We start from the raw sequence: 18,262 nt of genomic DNA, 5'->3' as shown, positions 1-18,262 counted from the left end.
AGTCTTTCCTGGATGTTTGCTGGGTGTTGTTGACATGCTTAGGGTCTAGTTTATATTTGGGATTGGGAAGGACCTTTCCTCCAGGTTGGATTGGCAGAGATCCTGAGAGTTTTTGTCTTCTTCTGCAGCATGGGATATGAGTCAAGTGCTGGATTAAACTAATGTAAATGGTGGATTCTTTGTAACTTGAAATCTTTACACTGATTTGAGGACTTCAGTAATTCAGCCACAGGTTAGGTGTATATGACAGGAGTAGCTGAGATTCTGTAGCCTGCAACATGCATGAGATTCAGATGATCATGATGGTCCCTTCTGGCCTCGAAGTATATGAGCAGAATTTGGCCCACAGGGCTACCAAATTTCAGCCTGAAACAGGCTTTATTTTGCTCTGCATTTCAAAGCCATGCAGTGAGGGCATCTAGGGCTAATGGCCATAGATTACAATTCCTGAGAGAAAATCTAAAATACTTTTTCCCCTTCCTCTTCAAAGCTGATTTTTTTTCCCCTTTTGTCTTTTTCCCATAAAAGACAGTGAGTCTCTGCCCACAGAAGTTTATGCTCAAATACAGCTGTTAGCCTATAAGGTGCTGCAGGACTTCTTGTTGTTTTTGCAGGTACAGACTAACATGACTACCCCTCTGATACCCATAAAATGGGCAATCGGTGACAGCTGTCACTGAGAATCACTATATTTTAAGCCATCTTTCCAAAGTCTTAAAATATCTTTGGCCTTAAACAAGAAAATACTGTACTAAATCAAGCTAGGTCAATCGGGAATTACATGTAAGAGACAGAATGGAGAAACCCATAAAAATAAATTGATAAGAAAAACAGGTGTGGACCATTGAGAGGTGTGCCTGGCCATATCCTCCTGAGATGTGTCTGACAGTGGTAGGGCGGTTGTACAGTGCTAATTAGATAATTCTAATTAATTCAGTCAAAGTGTAAATTAGGAAGGAATGAAGAAGAATTACCTTTGAAGGCTGCTAATACATTTAACCTCATGCTGTTTATTTAGCAGTCTAACAAAATAATGATGTTAAGAATCTACCAAGGCACCAGACCAGGACACAGCTGTTAATAGCATTAAATATGAGAGTGGAGTCTGTGCAGCAGACACATAAGCCTGTTTTGCACTTTCAAAGGTTTGTTGGTACAGCTTTATCAGCAGACCTTGCTAATGTGGATGTGCTTCATATTGGCAAAAAATACACAATTTCTGGTGTAGTTTATACCATTGGCTTGGCAGAAATAAGCTATGCTAGCAAAATAACTTTTTTTTAAACCAGTATAACTGTATTTACACTAAAAGTGTTTTGTTAAGTCAATGGTGCACCTTCTGCAAGTGCATCAGGCCTGAGTTGAGGGTAGACTAAGACAGTGTGGCTAACCCCCAAAATCCACAGCCTCTTAAAGACAAGGGGAGACTTTCTAATAACTTCAGTTGCCACTGATTAGGGCTCTTGGTTTCTAACCTACAGCATCTTTTATAAGATGCTGCTCACTCTGCTCTGAGTTCTGAGAATTTTACATACCCAAACAGGCTTTAAACATATTACACATCTGTGTGTAATAAAATATCTTAAAATCTCTGTATCTCTGGTACCCAATTTCATAATATAATTTTGTAAATAAAAACCAGAACAAAAATGAACAACAAATTATCCTTTCATTTGCTCACCACTGTAACATTTTGTTTCCCTCTATGTGCCCAGCGGCTCCCTACAATTCTTTATGGGAAGCTCCTGCTACAAATTGATTGTGCACCTACATGTATTCTATGGAGTATTTTGAATCCAGATATATAAATGAAAAGGGAAAAAGGTTTTAAGGCCATTGGCTTGTTTACATCATAGTAACTTTAAATGACATTTCTTTCATTGTGAAAGAAGAGCGAAGGTCTCAAACTGTTCTATCCAGGGAGCTTAAAATCATTTCCCTTTTCATCCTGTAGCCCTTATAGACTAAAAAGCACCCAAAACAAACAATCAAATCCCTGAACCACACACCCCTCCAAACCTCTATCTACATCTCTTGGTAGCGTCAGATTTCTTATCCACTAAAATGTAGTGAGATGCTCCGTGTCATTATACAACATTGTGTGCCTACATGTTTTTTTTTTTAAATCCTTCTTGCCGATTATTTTTTCCGCTTTGGTAACGGGAATAATAAACGTCAGGTCGAAGTTTGCGCTGCTGGATTACTTTACTGTATAAGCGTTAAGCGATAACACGAAGAAAAGTTCAATGAAAACGCTATCACGGCCGAGTTACAGCTCAGCAGATGGGAGGAACCCCCGAGTGCAGTTTCCATGAGTACTGCAGCTCGCTTTGAATCCTGCGCTGCCGGCGATTGGTTGGGAAACACGTGGAGGGAGGCGCCTGGCTCGCAGAAACTGGCCGCTCCCCCTCGCTTTTGTCCCCGGCCGGGTAGCATCATCGTGGTAGTGGCAACTGTGCCGGTTCGCTGCAGTTGCTGGTAGGACAGAGCCGCTTTTCCTCCGAGCGGGGAGGCTCCTGGCAGGGTGCAGATGGAGTTGCCAACAGGCGCTTTGTTCCGCTCCCGGCTCGGTGTATTAGTGTTATCTTTGCACTGCCACTCATGGAGAGCCCCTGCTGCCCTCCCTCGCCGCCTAGTGCCCGGCTTCCCACGTGTGCGCGAGTCACCCGTCCCCGCGCATTGCTCTGAGCACTGGGGCATTTCTGCGCCTCAGCGCTTAAGCCTGCTAGGGGGCGGCAGGGGCTGCGGCGGCTTTGTCTCAGCGTTGTGTCTTCCTGTGCCTGGGAGTCCCTCTCACCGAGCTGGTCTCTTCAGCTACACCCCCAGCAGGGCTGGCGGGCGCCTCGCCGCTTGCAAAGCGGGGCTGTCGCCTTTTGCGCTAGGACTGACCCCACTTCATCCCGCAGCGGCGCAGACGCGCGCTCTGGGGGGGGCGGGCGGTGGAGCGGCCCTGCCCCTCTGCCAGGGCAGAGCGCGGTCCGAGAGGCTGGAGGAGCCACCTCCGGAGCCCGTGTCCGAGGGAGGCCAGTCCCAGGGAGAGGGCAGCTGCGGGCCCCTGCCAAGTACCCGGGAGGGGATGTGCGGAGGGAGGCGATGGGGCCTGGAGCCGGCCTGCTTCGCTGGGGCACGGGGCACACGTGGACCTGCAGACCCCCCCCCCCCCATCACCCCGCGGCGGCTTGTCCCTCTGTGCCCCTCCCCCGCGGCTGGCATCCGCCCATGTGACCGCTTTTCTCGCAGCCTCTCCGCGGCTCCGTCTGTTCACCCGCATCCTCCCCGCCCCCGGCCCGCCCCAAGTGTCACTCCGCCGCTTTGCATATGTGCCCCCCGCCCCGCCGGCCGCCCATATACCCGCGGCCCCGCACCTCCACAGGCCCAGCCGCGGCAGCAGCAGCGGCGGCAGCAGCAGAGCCTCTGCTCCGCGCAAGCGCCCGCCCGGCTCCAGCGCGGCTCTGCTGCCTCATCTCCCGGCCGGCCAGCAGCAGGGAGGGAGGAGCGAGCCGGCCGCCGGGGAAGGGGTGGGACAGGCTCCCGCAGCCTCTAGCCTGCCTGGAGCGCGGCGGCCGTGGGGCAGCCCGGCGCCGGGGCGGTAAGTTCCCGCGCGCGGTCCTGTTGCGGGCTGGCCGGGCGGGGGCTTGGGCAAGCGGGGAGCGGCTGGTCACTCCCTGCTGCCGGTGCCATGGCAGGACACGCGTTTGCTTTCCCCAGCGCCGGCAGAGGAAGGCGGGGAGGAGGGGGCTGCCCCAGCCTCCCGCAGGGACCGTTCCCAGGCTCTCCCGGGGACCGATCCCTGGCCACGGGCCGCCCGGGAGTGGGGAGGCACGTGGGAGCGGGCGGCTGGAAGGAGCCTGGGCCGGGAGCGGTGAACCCCCGGGGCCGGCTGGCTCCAGACGAGGTCAGCTGGCGCGTCGCTTCCATGTGCCGCGGTCGGGGTGTCAGAGCCCCGCACGTGAAGCGCCCCTGCGCTCAGGCCGTTCAGAGGGGAGACGCGTTCCCCGCAGTGTCGGGGCCCGCTTTCAGGTGCTGTGTGCGAGACGCAGAGCTTTCGGACTGGGTCTGTGTCTTGGTGTCTGAATCCAGTACTGAACCGCTGCGTGGGCTTGATGGGAGCGTGAGCCCACTCAACAGACATGCTCTGTATTAAGACGCAGTCTGTTCACTCCCGAAAGCAGGTCCTGCTCTTTGTGCACCGCGTGCCCATTGCAGCCTTTTGAAGGAAAATACCCACCAGGGGATAGATAGTTGCAGTAACGGTTAGGCAGTTCTGGCATTTGATCTGTCTTTGGCAAATAGAAACAGTTGCTTCTCTCAGTGGTAGACACTAAGCTTAAATATTGACTTCTTGTAGTTTCCGTCTCAGATTTCTCAAATGAGTAATTTGGCAAATACACCTAAGAAATGTCAGTTGACTTCTTAAGTCCGAGTAACTGGAATTAGAATGACCGTGGACTTAGCTTTCAGAATCAAATGCAAACTCCCCCCCTGGTTTTTTTTTGGACTTTTTCTCATGCCATCAATAGGGCACTCATTTTCACAGAGCTCAAACCAGAAATCTGTACAAACTGATTACCTTCTTTCTTGTGCAGGTTGGGAAGTAACAAAGACACTGTTGCTATATTGAAGTTCCCCGGGAGGTTTTCACTGAAGAGGAGCATATAGGCACCTGGGTGTATAGGTATGTACTATCACATAGTCAGTTATGATGGTGGGGGGGACCCAGGAACAATACAAAAATGCATAATAAGTGATGTCCTAATTTATGCTTTATGTAACTTCTACGCAGTCAGTAGGTTTATATAGGAGTGTTAGAAATGGGTTTGTTGTAAATATTCATGGCATCACTGCAGGCTTAGTAACTTAAAGAAGGGTCAGTTCAAGCAATGGCTAGTTTAGCAACAGGGGTTTTCTTTCCAAGTATCTCACAGGAGAAAGGGTGATATTATAGCGTTGAAGAGTAAATTGTATTTTGTACACAATAAATGTGTAAATAACTGATAACACTTTTTATTTTTGATTTGACTGAGCTGAGAACTGCAAAATATAAAGCCGTTAAGAAGTAGGGCAGAGGGTTGTTGAATATAATTTACTACCAGATTTTAGCTTGTTGTGGCAAGTAACTGGTTGAAATACATAATTATTCAATCTCTTGGTTCAGTATTTATTTCATAAATGATTCCCAATAAATATATATTTTAATGTACTGTCCATTTGTTCTTTACAATCAAATGTTACTGTTTCTAAGGAAAATATTGCCGGCAGGTGGACCACTCATGTTTATTCAAGAATTGCTCAGTGACTATGTGAATGATCTCTGCTGAAATATTTGAGGCTTGCATAACTTGCAGCAAAAATGGAGAAATCAGAGATGCTTGTTTGAATATTTTTATAGCTTTGAAATATACTTGTTAACATTTCAGAACAAATTGCATTGTCATCAATTGCAAACCAGACATAAATTATAAGGAGTCTTATTTTAAAATGGTGTTTTGCCTCTGTCTTGACTAGTAGAACAACTCAGAAGCCTGGGTGGTTGGAGTTAGGGGGAAGATGTATACATACATAGCTTTTTTTCTGTTTGAGGAAGTATGGTTAGCTTAATTCTTCTGAAGAGACGACTTTATTATGACACAGGCACATGCTATACTTTTGTTACATATATGAATGGTGCAAGTAATTAACACAAATGGTTTTGGTCTCTGAAAAACCAGATCTTGTAATTTTAGAATATTGCTGTGTGGAAAACAGGAATGAGGTGAAACCCTGAACTTCCTACTTGTCAGTCTCACAGTGGTTTTTATTTATTTATTTATTTTGTGGCTGAGAACAGTATTTCTTGCTAGGGCTGGCAGTGGGCTTGGGCAACTCATAGTGATCTGCACTTTCCTGCTTCTGTGCTGTCCTCCCTCTGCATATGGTCTATACGTCTCCCCTGTTGAGTATAGGGCTAATGTTAGTTCCTTGTCTCTTTTTTTCATTCTGATGTGTTCAGGGCCTGATCCTGTATTGGTTCTGTGCAGCCATAACTCATGAGAACTCACAGCACCAAGGGGATCAGCACACACTCCTATTTGCAATGTTTCAACTTATCTTTATCAATTCTGTTATGATTTTTTTATTATATGTAGTTAGTATGCCATACTGTCCATGTGCTTATTGTACAGAGGGATCCATGGTCCCAGAAACAAAAGAACCTGCAAAGACTCCATCATGCACTGAGCGGGGTGGGGGTGGGGGTGGTGGTTCATGTGTCTGCATGCCCCCTCCATCCCCCCCAGTGGAGGAAGCACATAAGTACAGGCATCTGTCAATGTAAACCTTGTGTTAGGATGGGCACCTAATGGCCTAATCCTGCCTGGGGATGTTGGGTGTCTGCAACTCCCATTGACTTCAGAGTCCGGGAGCTGAGTTTGTGCCACACCCCCACAAGAGGCACTCAGTCTCTTGCAGAATTGGGTCCTAAATGTGAGACAGACCAATGCAGAAAAAGACAGAATGTTGTATAGCAGATCATAACAATTTATGAAATTATAAAATCTCTGTAAAGATCATAAAATCTGGCTCCACAATGTTTGCCAGATGAAGGCTGATCTTCCCCCTTTTTGCTTCTAAACACTGGTTGCAGCAGTACCCAAACCCATGAACCTTTCTGTAATTCTGTAGCTACAACATACCTGAAATTGAGGTACATTCAGTATAACCTTTTGGGCAATAGGTTAAATAGGTAAATTTAGCCCTGGATTAGTCTTTGTGACCCTTGAATGTCCTCTGAATGCTGATTCATTGTCAGGTAATGAGATTATATTTAATGGGTAATGCAATTGCCCTTACCATGTGAAAGTAGTTGCATGTATTTTAATAGCATAGCTGGCGACTTCTACTGAGCTGTGCTTATAGTTACTACAGTCAACCTAAACTGTTGGTCCAAAGTGCATTGTGCAGTTCATGTTTTTCAGTCACGCTGAGAATCCGGTGAAAATGGCTTGAGCTAGACCTTTCTGAAGTAACTGAAAAGACACCTATAAATTTTAGTGGGCTTTGGATCAGGCCTGATAAGACAAATACTGTGTACTTGCCATGTTGTTCCTTCTTTAAAGTCCTGATGGCAATCATTAGGAAATGAAGTTCCAACTCAAAAGAAAAAGAGGCCGCAGCATTATGGTGCATATTTGAGCATGACCATGAAGTGAAAGGCAAGTCACAAACTTCCTGTTGTCTGTGATAACCCCTTTGTGCAGAACAATGCAATACTGCTGCTTGCTTGGAACATAGCACAGGTTAATGTTGTATGTAGCAGTCCATAAGCAGGTGTATGAGAAGAGAAGTCTATAATTTCACAGACATTGAGGTAACATTTTTAAATGCTGGAAAAATCAGGATTTTATTCTGTTGTGAGTTCTAGGCTGTGATTTCTAAATGAAAGAAATACTGTATATTCCAGAAAGTTTATTTAATTTAATTTTTGATTGACCTATGGACTTCTGAGGCTATTCAGATTCTCCTGCATTCTCTTTATCAGAGTGCTGGTCTGCAGGCAGTGAGAAAAACTTCCTCTAAAAAACCATGAACTGTGTGGAAAGAGAACTGTATATTACTATGCTGCTAATTAATATAGGTTGAACCTCTCTAATCCAGCACTTTCTTGTCTGGCAACATCCGTAACCTGGCATGTTTTTAGTTAGATAACAAAATTATCGTGGGCATGGCCACATTTCCTGTGGTCCCGTAAAATTTGCTTACAGCCATCAGTCCTGGCTCTCAGAGTTCTGTGCTGTTATTTAGCTATAATTCACCCCAAATGTTTTCTAAGAGCCCAGAAAGCAATGGAAGTATTGGTAATGTGGTAGACAATATTGATCTCCCGTGAACTGGCAAACTCTCTCTTTTGCCACTGGTCAGGTCCGGAGGGATCTGGATGAGAGAAGCTCAACCTGTATGTGTTAAGGAGTGGGGAGGGGAATTTCATGACAATCAGCAGCTAGCCTCCTTCCACAAACCTCTTCTCCACAACCCTCAACCCATGTTGTAGAGCACCTGTGAAACTGTTCCAAGGTAGTTGCTGCTCCAGCCTCCTGGTCTGCCATTACCTCTGTGGATGCCCTGTAATCCTCACACTGACCAAAATACGTCTAAACAGGTAGTGGTGTCTCTATAGATGCAAATCCAGACATAGGGGCTGGAACTACAGGGGTGAGTGGTGTTGCAGCCCCCTGCCCCCATCTTGAAGTGGGTTCCATTATATACCAGGTTTACAGTTTAGTTCAGTGTCCCTCAGCAGTCTCGTATGCAAATTGTTCCAGTACCCCTGAATCCAGAGCCCATTCCTCTTACGTGTCCCTCTCGCTCATTTTTTCTTAATTCAGGGCCAACCACTTGCCTTAACTTAATCCGGAAGATTGGCTCATACAAAATACATAAACTTGCAGGTCATTGGAAGGGACCATGGAGGGCAGTTGAATCTTTCCAAGGTCATTAATAACTTGGCCTAAAAATGGAAGCCAAGACAGTGATGGCTTTGAAAATGCAAGAGTAGCAATGTAGACTGTTGCTTCCCCTTGCTCCACCAATCCACAACTGCAGACTGCTTGGGCTCTGAGAACCTGACTCGGGAATTGCAGAATATCAGCTCTGTATTAATTTCAGCAGATGGTACAGTCCTGTTACCCTGCCAAGACTGTAAGTACATCTCCTGTCACCCAGTAGAAGCTACTATTGGAGATATACAAGAAGTAGATCTTTGTGATATGTAGCCACAGTATTGTGATACAACTTTGCTCATGGAACAATATCCTTGCAATGTTATCTGTTTCTCCTTTACAACTTCCTGCTGTTGGATATGGAAAGATAATATCAAAGGAAAGCATCAAAGTGGGTTAGTACATTCTTGTTCTCTTGTGCATTTGTTTGCATTCCATAAAGTATTCTGTGTGGTAGCTCTTCCTAGGTGATTCAAATCGGAAGAATATTTCAAGTATGTTTGAATGTGTTTATGTGATGAATCAGCTGTGCTGCTCTGGGGATGGGTGAGAAAATCAGCTCTCAGTCTTTATTTTTCCTCTGTCTTCCTTGTTTACTATTGATATGAACATTAGAGATCAGGTTGCCAGAGATAAACTTGCTCTTGGGCAATAATAATGAGGCAAGGCATTTAAGAAACTCATTGTGGGGGGAGAAATAGCCATGCGCTGAAACATACATAATTCTGTGTCTTCTCATGTCTGTAATAGACTCAGAACAGTCTTCTGCTAACAGTGATTATCAGGGATGCATATGATTTTTTTGTTAAAAGAAGTATGTCATAAACATTTGTCATGAGAGCCCTTAATCTTATTTAATTTTTGTTTATTTGTAGGTGTGGCAGAAAATGTCAGTCAGCATGCATGAGAATCGCAAATCTAGAGCCAGCACTGGCTCTATAAACATATATTTATTCCACAAATCCTCCTATGCTGATAGCGTCCTTACTCACCTGAACCTTCTACGCCAACAACGGCTTTTTACAGATGTGCTTCTCCATGCTGGGAACAGATCATTTCCTTGCCACAGAGCTGTTCTAGCTGCATGTAGTCGCTACTTTGAAGCAATGTTCAGTGGAGGACTTAAAGAGAGTCAGGCCAGTGAAGTCAATTTCCATAATTCTATTCATCCAGAAGTTTTAGAACTTCTGCTGGACTATGCATACTCCTCTAGAGTTATCATCAATGAAGAGAATGCAGAGTCCCTGCTAGAGGCTGGTGACATGTTAGAATTCCAGGATATCAGAGATGCTTGCGCAGAATTTCTGGAGAAGAACCTTCATCCCACCAACTGCCTTGGCATGCTACTGCTGTCAGATGCTCACCAGTGCACCAAACTTTATGAACTCTCTTGGAGGATGTGTCTTAGCAACTTCCAAACCATCAGTAAAAGTGAAGATTTTCTCCAGCTGCCAAAAGACATGGTTGTGCAGCTCCTTTCCAGTGAAGAACTGGAAACGGAAGATGAACGATTAGTATATGAGTCAGCTGTTAACTGGGTTAACTATGATCTGAATAAGCGCCACTGTTATCTGCCTGAACTATTGCAGACTGTGAGACTGGCCCTCTTGCCAGCCATCTACCTTATGGAGAATGTTGCGATGGAAGAACTTATCACTAAGCAAAGAAAGAGCAAAGATATAGTAGAAGAAGCAATAAGATGTAAGCTAAAGATCTTACAGAATGATGGTGTGGTTACCAGTTTGTGTGCCAGGCCTCGCAAAACTGGCCATGCACTGTTTCTTCTGGGGGGGCAAACTTTCATGTGTGACAAGCTGTATCTGGTGGACCAAAAGGCAAAGGAGATCATTCCAAAGGCTGACATCCCAAGTCCACGAAAAGAATTCAGTGCTTGTGCTATCGGCTGCAAAGTATATATCACTGGAGGCCGGGGATCAGAAAACGGAGTCTCCAAAGATGTTTGGGTGTATGACACTCTTCATGAGGAGTGGTCAAAGGCTGCCCCCATGCTGGTAGCTAGATTTGGGCATGGTTCCGCTGAACTCAAACACTGTTTGTATGTAGTAGGCGGGCACACTGCAGCAACTGGTTGCCTTCCAGCTTCGCCTTCGGTATCCTTAAAGCAAGTAGAACAGTATGACCCTGTGACCAACAAATGGACAATGGTTGCCCCACTTCGAGAAGGAGTAAGCAATGCAGCTGTAGTTAGTGCAAAGCTTAAGCTGTTTGCTTTTGGTGGCACCAGTGTTAGCCATGACAAGCTGCCCAAAGTTCAATGTTATGATCAATGTGAAAACAGATGGACAGTGCCAGCCACCTGCCCCCAGCCCTGGCGCTACACAGCTGCAGCTGTTTTGGGTAACCAGATTTTTATTATGGGTGGAGATACTGAATTCTCTGCATGCTCAGCTTATAAATTCAACAGTGAAACATACCAATGGACTAAGGTGGGAGATGTAACAGCTAAGCGAATGAGCTGCCATGCAGTAGCATCTGGTAACAAACTGTATGTAGTGGGAGGTTATTTTGGCATTCAAAGATGCAAAACATTGGACTGCTATGACCCCACATTAGATGTATGGAACAGCATAACCACAGTGCCCTATTCACTCATTCCTACAGCTTTTGTCAGCACGTGGAAACACCTCCCCTCATAACTGTGTGTTGCCATGGCAGCTAGTCAGGTAAGAAGCTATACTGCTGAACACAAATATAATAGTGCTTTGCGCTCACAGTGCTTTTCACCCATAGATCTCAAAGGAGGTAAGTAAAGTTTGCGTTTTTGCAGTAAGGAAGACTGAGGCATGCAGTTGTGAAGTGACTTGTCCAAGCTCATGCATCAAATTAGTGACAGAGCCAGGAATGGAACCCAGTTTGCTTGGCTCCTAGTATCATGATCTTGTTATTGGATTGATCACTGCCTCAAGGTTTAGATGTTGAATGTTATTTCCATTAGGTGTGACATGGATGGGGAAAATAAAGTTTAATTATTACAGATTCCATTAAACCATTAATCTACTAAGGGTAAGTGATGATTCCTTAACTACATGGAACTAGACAATATGAGGACCTCAGGACTTTTGTTACTACTCTAACCATGATCTGAGGCAGGGTGGTGACAAGTCCAAGAGGACAGCTCTCTGTTTTGTGTGGACAGCTTTTCTAGAGCTCAACATTGCTAGCAGTGGATCTGTAAGGTCTGCCTTCTTGCAACACAGTTGAAGTCAATGTATATGAACCTGCTGATGCTAAGATTGAATTAGGCCCATTACATATACTTTTTAAATGCTTGTTTTTCAAGGGAAAGCTGTGTTTACATGTCTTATTATATATAAATTCTCAGATATACCAGTAATGCTGTGGTTCAAATAATTATTTGGTAGTGTTCCAAAACAAATGCAAACTCATGTAGAGTTAAATAAAAGGGCCAAACTCACACCATACGCAGCTGCAGTGTTGTATCTTCTTACAGGCAACTCGAAATTCAGCTTGGCTGGTTTTCCTGGTTATGTGGCTCTCTTGAAGATTGATTTTTTTTTTTCCTACTTTTTTTCTTTATTTGAAAAAGCACTAAAGTATCTGAGCAGCCAGAAGTATTAACGTCTGTTTATATCAGCACCACAACATAAAGTCAACTTAACTTGCTAGGTGTTATCTCAAACTAAACCTGATTTTTTTTTTCATTCTCTCTCCCCTCCCCCACATCTTTTCCTGACTTGTATTACTTCAACATCTGATGTTTTCTAGAATTCTTACATGTAAGTTTTAATGCAAAATAACTCATTCGCATGTGTTGCTCATTATTTCCCTGACAGACTGCGATGCAGCATCATGGCTACAGCCACATTCTGATGGCATATTTAACCCTCATCTTGCCATGCTCTGTTAGTAATAATTTCTTAAGGTATTTGAATACTGCATACTGCAACCAGAAAACCAGCCAGGTTGCAAAAAATATTGAAGGAAAAACAGTTTAAAATTAATTCAATCTGCTCTACATTAACTTGTACAGTAACGTACAAACTCCAGAGCAAAATAGGCAGATCGTAACAGTCTGCTTTTATGGACTTCTTGTACTCTTGCTCTTCAGAAGGCTCATGTTGACAGGATTTTATTGATTACTGGACTACAGGGAGATGGCTAGCTGGCTTTCCCCATAAATACCAGGACACCTGATTGTCCTTGTGACAGGGTAAATCTGATCATTTGGGGATCACTATGGAGAGTTACCATCCAATAATGTGCTGAGGTGTTTCCCTTTGAAACTTAGTTTCCCAGTGAGCTGAATGAGAATTTTATCTAATTAAGAAGCACATTTAGAAGCCACTGCTGTGTAGCAATTGAAAAGCTGAAATCTAGTAGGGGATGGATGTATCAAGGCCATGTTTTCAATGACACTTTGGTCTTTAAGATGAATAACCACCTGTAACTTTTCCATCTCCCCCACAACTTAGTCTTAGAAAAACAGAGCCTTGACTTCCATACAGTATTTGCAAGCACTGGAGGCTGATCATAACCTGGGTGTCGGAAACTTAATCACACACTTCCGATAACTCAAAAACTGAGCAAACAGAACCCTATGTTTCTTTCAGACTACTTCCTTGCTAGCTGGAAAGCTAGGAACACATCTTTAAATCCATACTCTTCATCCAGTTTCTATTAATACGCATTTCAGCAGGGCTCAGTGTTATCAGAACAGTAGAAATGAATGCCTGGGCTTGGGATCTGTGCCAAGAAAAATATTGACTTTTATTTGCCTAAGCTTGACTTTGCTGTTCTAAAATTTACAGCACATAAAACTGAGAGGTGGCTACCCCCGCACCCACCCCCGGAAAATAGTAGTCTAGGTATGATGGCACCTAAAGGCTTTCCTTTGTTTTACTATGTCCTGTTAAAGGCCATTACTTTAGCCTCACTAGCTGGTAAGATAACTACATTAATGCAGCCATAAACTGAAAGCATGCTCATCCAGTGAGTAGATTTTTACTGACTCCCGCTGCTCTGTCAGTGGGTGGGAGGGACGAAAAGGAAATTACTTCTGATTACCCTCTGTTTTCATGGTGTTGTGTGGCCTCAGCCTGCCTGCTTAGGAAGATCTTAGTCTGCTTTGTTTCTTCCTTCAAACCTGGCTCTTTTCAGTATGTTAAGTTTCATATTCTCCTTGCAAGTGTCTTACTCTTTTTGTTGTTAATCATCCCATGACAGGAAACATTATTTTGGCTTCCGTGTTGAGATATACCTTTCAAGAAGGGAAAAATTGACATGCTAGTCTGTGGAATGTCTAGGCAATGCTAATCAGCAGTGAGAAACTGAAAAAAGTTACATTGGAAATAATGAAAAGAGTCTGTGTCAAACCCACAAAGGCAAAGAGATTTGAGGCTAAAGCTGTAAGCATAGCCTGCCGTTCTTATGCATTATGGCACTGAGGATATAAGGCTACATTCTGCTCTCCTGCACATATGTGTTTGTTCAGATTAACTGCATTGAGTTCAGGAGCGTTACTCTTCATGTTCACCTTGGCAAATGACAGCAGAAGCTGTCTTGTAAGTTCTGGCGGTGCCATCTAAAGCGACTGTAATAATGAGACTGATGTCTGGCTTGGGAAGTTTGCACTAAATGTAGGTTGCATTATGAAATGTGAAAGGCATCCAAGAGCTGTATTTTTCACTGAATAATCAACTCCTGGAAAGGACTCCAGTGTGGAGCTGTTCAAGCATGGTGCATTGTCATATGAAAAGAAGTGAGACAGATTTCTGCCATAATGAACAGCAGAGAAGTTTTAAATAAGGGGGTTAATATGTCCAGTTTTTCTATGGTGAATAAATTCTATTTAAAGCTCTCCATGGTGAAGAGAGGACATTCCCTTTCTCCACTTGCACCCTCCCAGCTCTTTCTTCTACATCACGCTGATCTAGTTTGACTTTGCCCATAAGTAGAATAAACCGTTTGCCAATTTTCGAGGTTTTTCTGAAAGAAAGAAGTTGCATGAGGCATGTTGGGTTTTTTTGAAGTGTATCCCCATCACACTTTTTGGAGAATGGGAAAAGCGGTTTGCAAAATCCAGCAACAATAGCAGCATCAACCAAATGCTATTTAACTTTTTACTTTTCACATTGACGTAAATCTCTACTCAGGAGGTAGTCTCTATTGGACTAGAGGCTGCCTGCAAAGTAAAACCAGTCAATTGAAGGAGGTAGAATGTGACTCTAAACGTTGTGATTGGTTTATTTACTATCGGTGATTAGTTATTACAAAGAGACTGTTTTGCATCTCATGAAATCCTTATTGTATGTTGTCTCACAGTACTCCTCTAATTCTTTCCTTCTCCACTCCTCTTTTTTTCCCCCCAGTTCATTCCATTATTTAGAGAAGAAACTTGGAATTTCAGCTATGGAAGAATGGTTTTAATGAAGAAGAATTATTGAGTCTTTTGAGTTTGAAGAAAAAATCTGCACCTTGTAAACTACCTAACCTGAATATGAAGGCATGAGAGGAAAAAACTGTCTTTGATGCATTGGCACATGGTTTAAATATGAAAGAATGAACCTAGGATCTGACTCTTGTGCTGGTAATTGTGGATGAATGTCAGCATTAACCAGACCTTCAACAGGAGGGGGCAAGGAAAATGAAAAACAGAGCACAGAATTTTCCATAGTTGTGCAACCTACAACTTTCATGGAGTCGACTTGTGTGCGTGAAATTTGAAATGGTTGTCACCTCCTCACTGTGACAGTTTGAAGTGTCAGCTCCAGCTGCCAGGAAAGCAGGCCAGTGAGATGAAACTGAGGTGTTGCTGTGAATGAAGATTCAGCTGCATAACTGCAGAGTACTTTCTATAGGCATGAACTTGTTTTATAGGCAGTGTTTGACAAAGCCATGAGAGTACCATCTTTGTGTTGCTCTGTCTGCAGCGTGACCTTTTATTTGACAAGGAACAACACAATTAAAAATACATAATGAAGTTTTTGCAGTAGTGGGGAACTAAAAAGAACTCTTTTTTTCCCCCAAATGTTTGATTTCCCTTTCTCCCCTGTATTTATAAATCACTTAAACTGTCCCCTTCCTGTTTGTTCCTTGTAGATGTAGCTATTTATTATTCAGTGCTTGCATGCTGAAACAATGCCTGCTGTTGTCTTCATGTTGTAAGGTTTTGTGTGAATTGTTGTACGTTTTGCACATTTTGTGGTCTCTGACTTGCTCTGCTGCATAAAAAAACAGTCGAGTAATAGTTGGAGGGGGGAGGGAGGGAGGGAGAGAGAGGATGGCTTCCTTGGTCAGAAATGGAAAGATATTAAATTACACACATACTAAAGGAAGAAGCCATGGAGGTCACTTTCTCAGGCCACCAACTCTCCAGGTTAGAAGTGGTGTACCCTGTAGATAGTGTCCCAGCTACGTTTCATTGGCCTGATCATGCCTTTGAATTTCTAATCTGGACCTAGCCAAAACCATTTAGTTTTCTCTTTGGGCTGCCTCTCAATTACCTAGAAGGTGGTGTGGGATAGTTTCTGTACACAGCCCAAAGAAAGGCATTGGCCAAGACTTATTTATTTATTTATTTATGGGTTTAGATGATGGGACATTACCATAACCACATTTACCTGATTGAGTGCAATCTGGATGACTCACAACAATAAAATAGACTGAGTGGATAATTTAAAAAACCCAGTAGCTTTCACTGATGGGGTTGGCTCCTCTCTATGCACAGAACTGGGATAAATGAGGGCCAGGTGTGGCACAATTGTTACACTGGTGAAGCATAAAAAAATTGCAAAATGAGAATTTAAAAATAATCCTCAAGTTCTAGTGCATCTATTTTCACACAGCCAACTGAGTCTTTGGACACTTGGGCATTGAGAAATGTCAAATATGATCATGGTCACCCAAAGGGTTAAAAAGAATTCTAATTTTGAGTCTGATAGGAACCCCGTCTTTTAATTTCTTTACTTCTGTTTCATAGGTGCTTTCTTTGCTAGGTTTCATTGTGATGTGCGTGTTGTGTATTTCATAAGTCTGAGCCCAGCTTTATAATGTGGTCAACAACATAGTAGTAGTATTCTCCTGCGGTATAAGCAAAAGATTCTTGGTTGCCTGCATGCAAAAACAAAAGTTATAATGTTGATGTTTGCATTTCTCTATATGGTGGTGAAATCACTGTACTCTGGTTTCGGGTGGTAAGCTTTAACCACTTACAACGATCACCCTTACATTTTTCTCACAAGGAGAAGAATTTTTGACCTGTGGTTTGACAAGAACAGGACTCCACAACATGAGTTACTGTTGTAGTTCTACTAGGTTAGGTTGAGCTATTGAAACAACACAGAAATTTAAAAATCAATACCCCTTTTCCATATGACTTTAAATAATAGACATGCTTTTCAAGTAGACCATGCCAAGTTGCCTCCATAAAGTAAATGGGCTGGATTCTCCACTGCCTTTTATATGTTGGATAGTCATTCACACCTGTGCATTGTGGGTGTGAAATGCTCCCAAGTCCAAATCGTTGCACCAATGCCCATGGCTACACAAGTTACAAGGAAGTGAAGCGTTGAGTCCAATGGAATTTCTCATTTGACTAAAGATAGCTAATCAAACCCTCTGTTTTCTTCATTGAATGAAGGGATGAGCTTTGGTCTTAAAGCTGCACCATACATTGCCATTCAGCTTATGGCCAAAATCTGTTTTCTAATACCATGTAGCTTCCGAAAGGGGGGTGAATTTGCTGCAGCTGTTTTCAACGTTGTGGTGTGCTTTCAAGTGTTTGATTAATTTCTGTGTGTGGGCTGAAGGAAACTGAAGTCTGGGTGGGTCTCGGGTGCTGCAGGGAATATTGGGCTTCTACTCTTTGAATTGATGTGGGAATTCTGGCTTACTACTTGACCATTCCAGTCATGCAAAACATCCCACACTTTGAAGCAAATGCAATTCACAGCAGAGTGCACACAAAAACCTTGGCATAGGACAGGAAGGTTCCTCTCATTTTGTGGGCTGGTTGCTGTAGAAACTTATAACAAAGGGCAGCCTTCCACTTCTGGTATAATTGTGTAGACCCTTCTCTCTCAGCCTGACACCTGTCTAATAAGAGTGATTAGAGTTGAATAATGCCCCTTCTCTGGTTTTTGAAGATGTAGTTCATGTATTAAAACTACAAGTACAGAAGGAAAATGGCTATGTTCTTTTTCTGTTTGCTACTATATTTTAAGGTTTTGTAAAGCTGCATTTTTGTTCACAATGTGAAACTGAAGGTCAATAAATTATTAGTTTGTCTCGTCAGTGAAGTTCCTTTGAGGGTTGGGGTTCTATGGTGTTTTGATTTTTTTTTTTTTGCCGGCAATTTTTTTAATCCTTGTAATGTGTCTTTTTCATAAATAGACATCCTTGACATGTAATTTACTGGTTTCTTTTAAACTGCTTCATTTACACATGGACTAGTCCCTTGGTTCTTTTGGGCCACTTTGCTATGACCTAGATCTCAAAGTACAACAGAGCTTTAAAACTAAGATGAGGAAATGCAAGCCTTCATGATTTGTTTTGTTTTTTGAAATACAGTATAGGGTTTAATATGAAGGGAACAAAATTAGGCAAGGCAGATCCCTCCAGAATAATTTCTGAGGAGCAAAGTTGTTAGTTTGTGTCTATACATATTAAAATGTTTTAGAGAAGACATACACACAGAGCTACGGTTGTCTTATTTATACCACCACAGCATATGGATTTCCAAGCTTGCTTAGATGTTGATGGTGTATAAGATTTCTAATGCTGTTTTATTCTTGTATAACACCAAGGAT

General features: G+C 43.3%; 1 protein-coding gene across 1 annotated transcript; it reads left to right on the top strand.

Moving 5' to 3' along the window:
• Positions 1-3,384: 3,384 nt before the first annotated feature.
• On the top strand, positions 3,385-17,747 carry ENC1 (ectodermal-neural cortex 1). The gene is made up of 4 exons (XM_074995429.1): positions 3,385-3,589; positions 4,587-4,675; positions 9,350-11,158; positions 14,825-17,747. The coding sequence occupies exon 3, from the start codon at positions 9,362-9,364 to the stop codon at positions 11,129-11,131; it is 1,770 nt and encodes a 589-aa protein (XP_074851530.1). The 5' UTR covers positions 3,385-3,589; positions 4,587-4,675; positions 9,350-9,361; the 3' UTR covers positions 11,132-11,158; positions 14,825-17,747.
• Positions 17,748-18,262: the final 515 nt, after the last annotated feature.

The sequence above is a fragment of the Carettochelys insculpta genome, chromosome 5 (genome assembly GCF_033958435.1).
Source record: "Carettochelys insculpta isolate YL-2023 chromosome 5, ASM3395843v1, whole genome shotgun sequence".
Taxonomy (NCBI): Eukaryota; Metazoa; Chordata; order Testudines; family Carettochelyidae; genus Carettochelys; species Carettochelys insculpta.
The sequence above is the reverse complement of the archived record's forward strand: the minus strand, read 5'-3'. Positions and strand labels throughout refer to the sequence as shown.

Excerpts from the sequence above, each read along its gene's own strand:
- ENC1 (XM_074995429.1), top strand. The coding sequence starts at position 9,362 with ATGTCAGTCAGCATGCATGAGAATCGCAAATCTAGAGCCAGCACTGGC.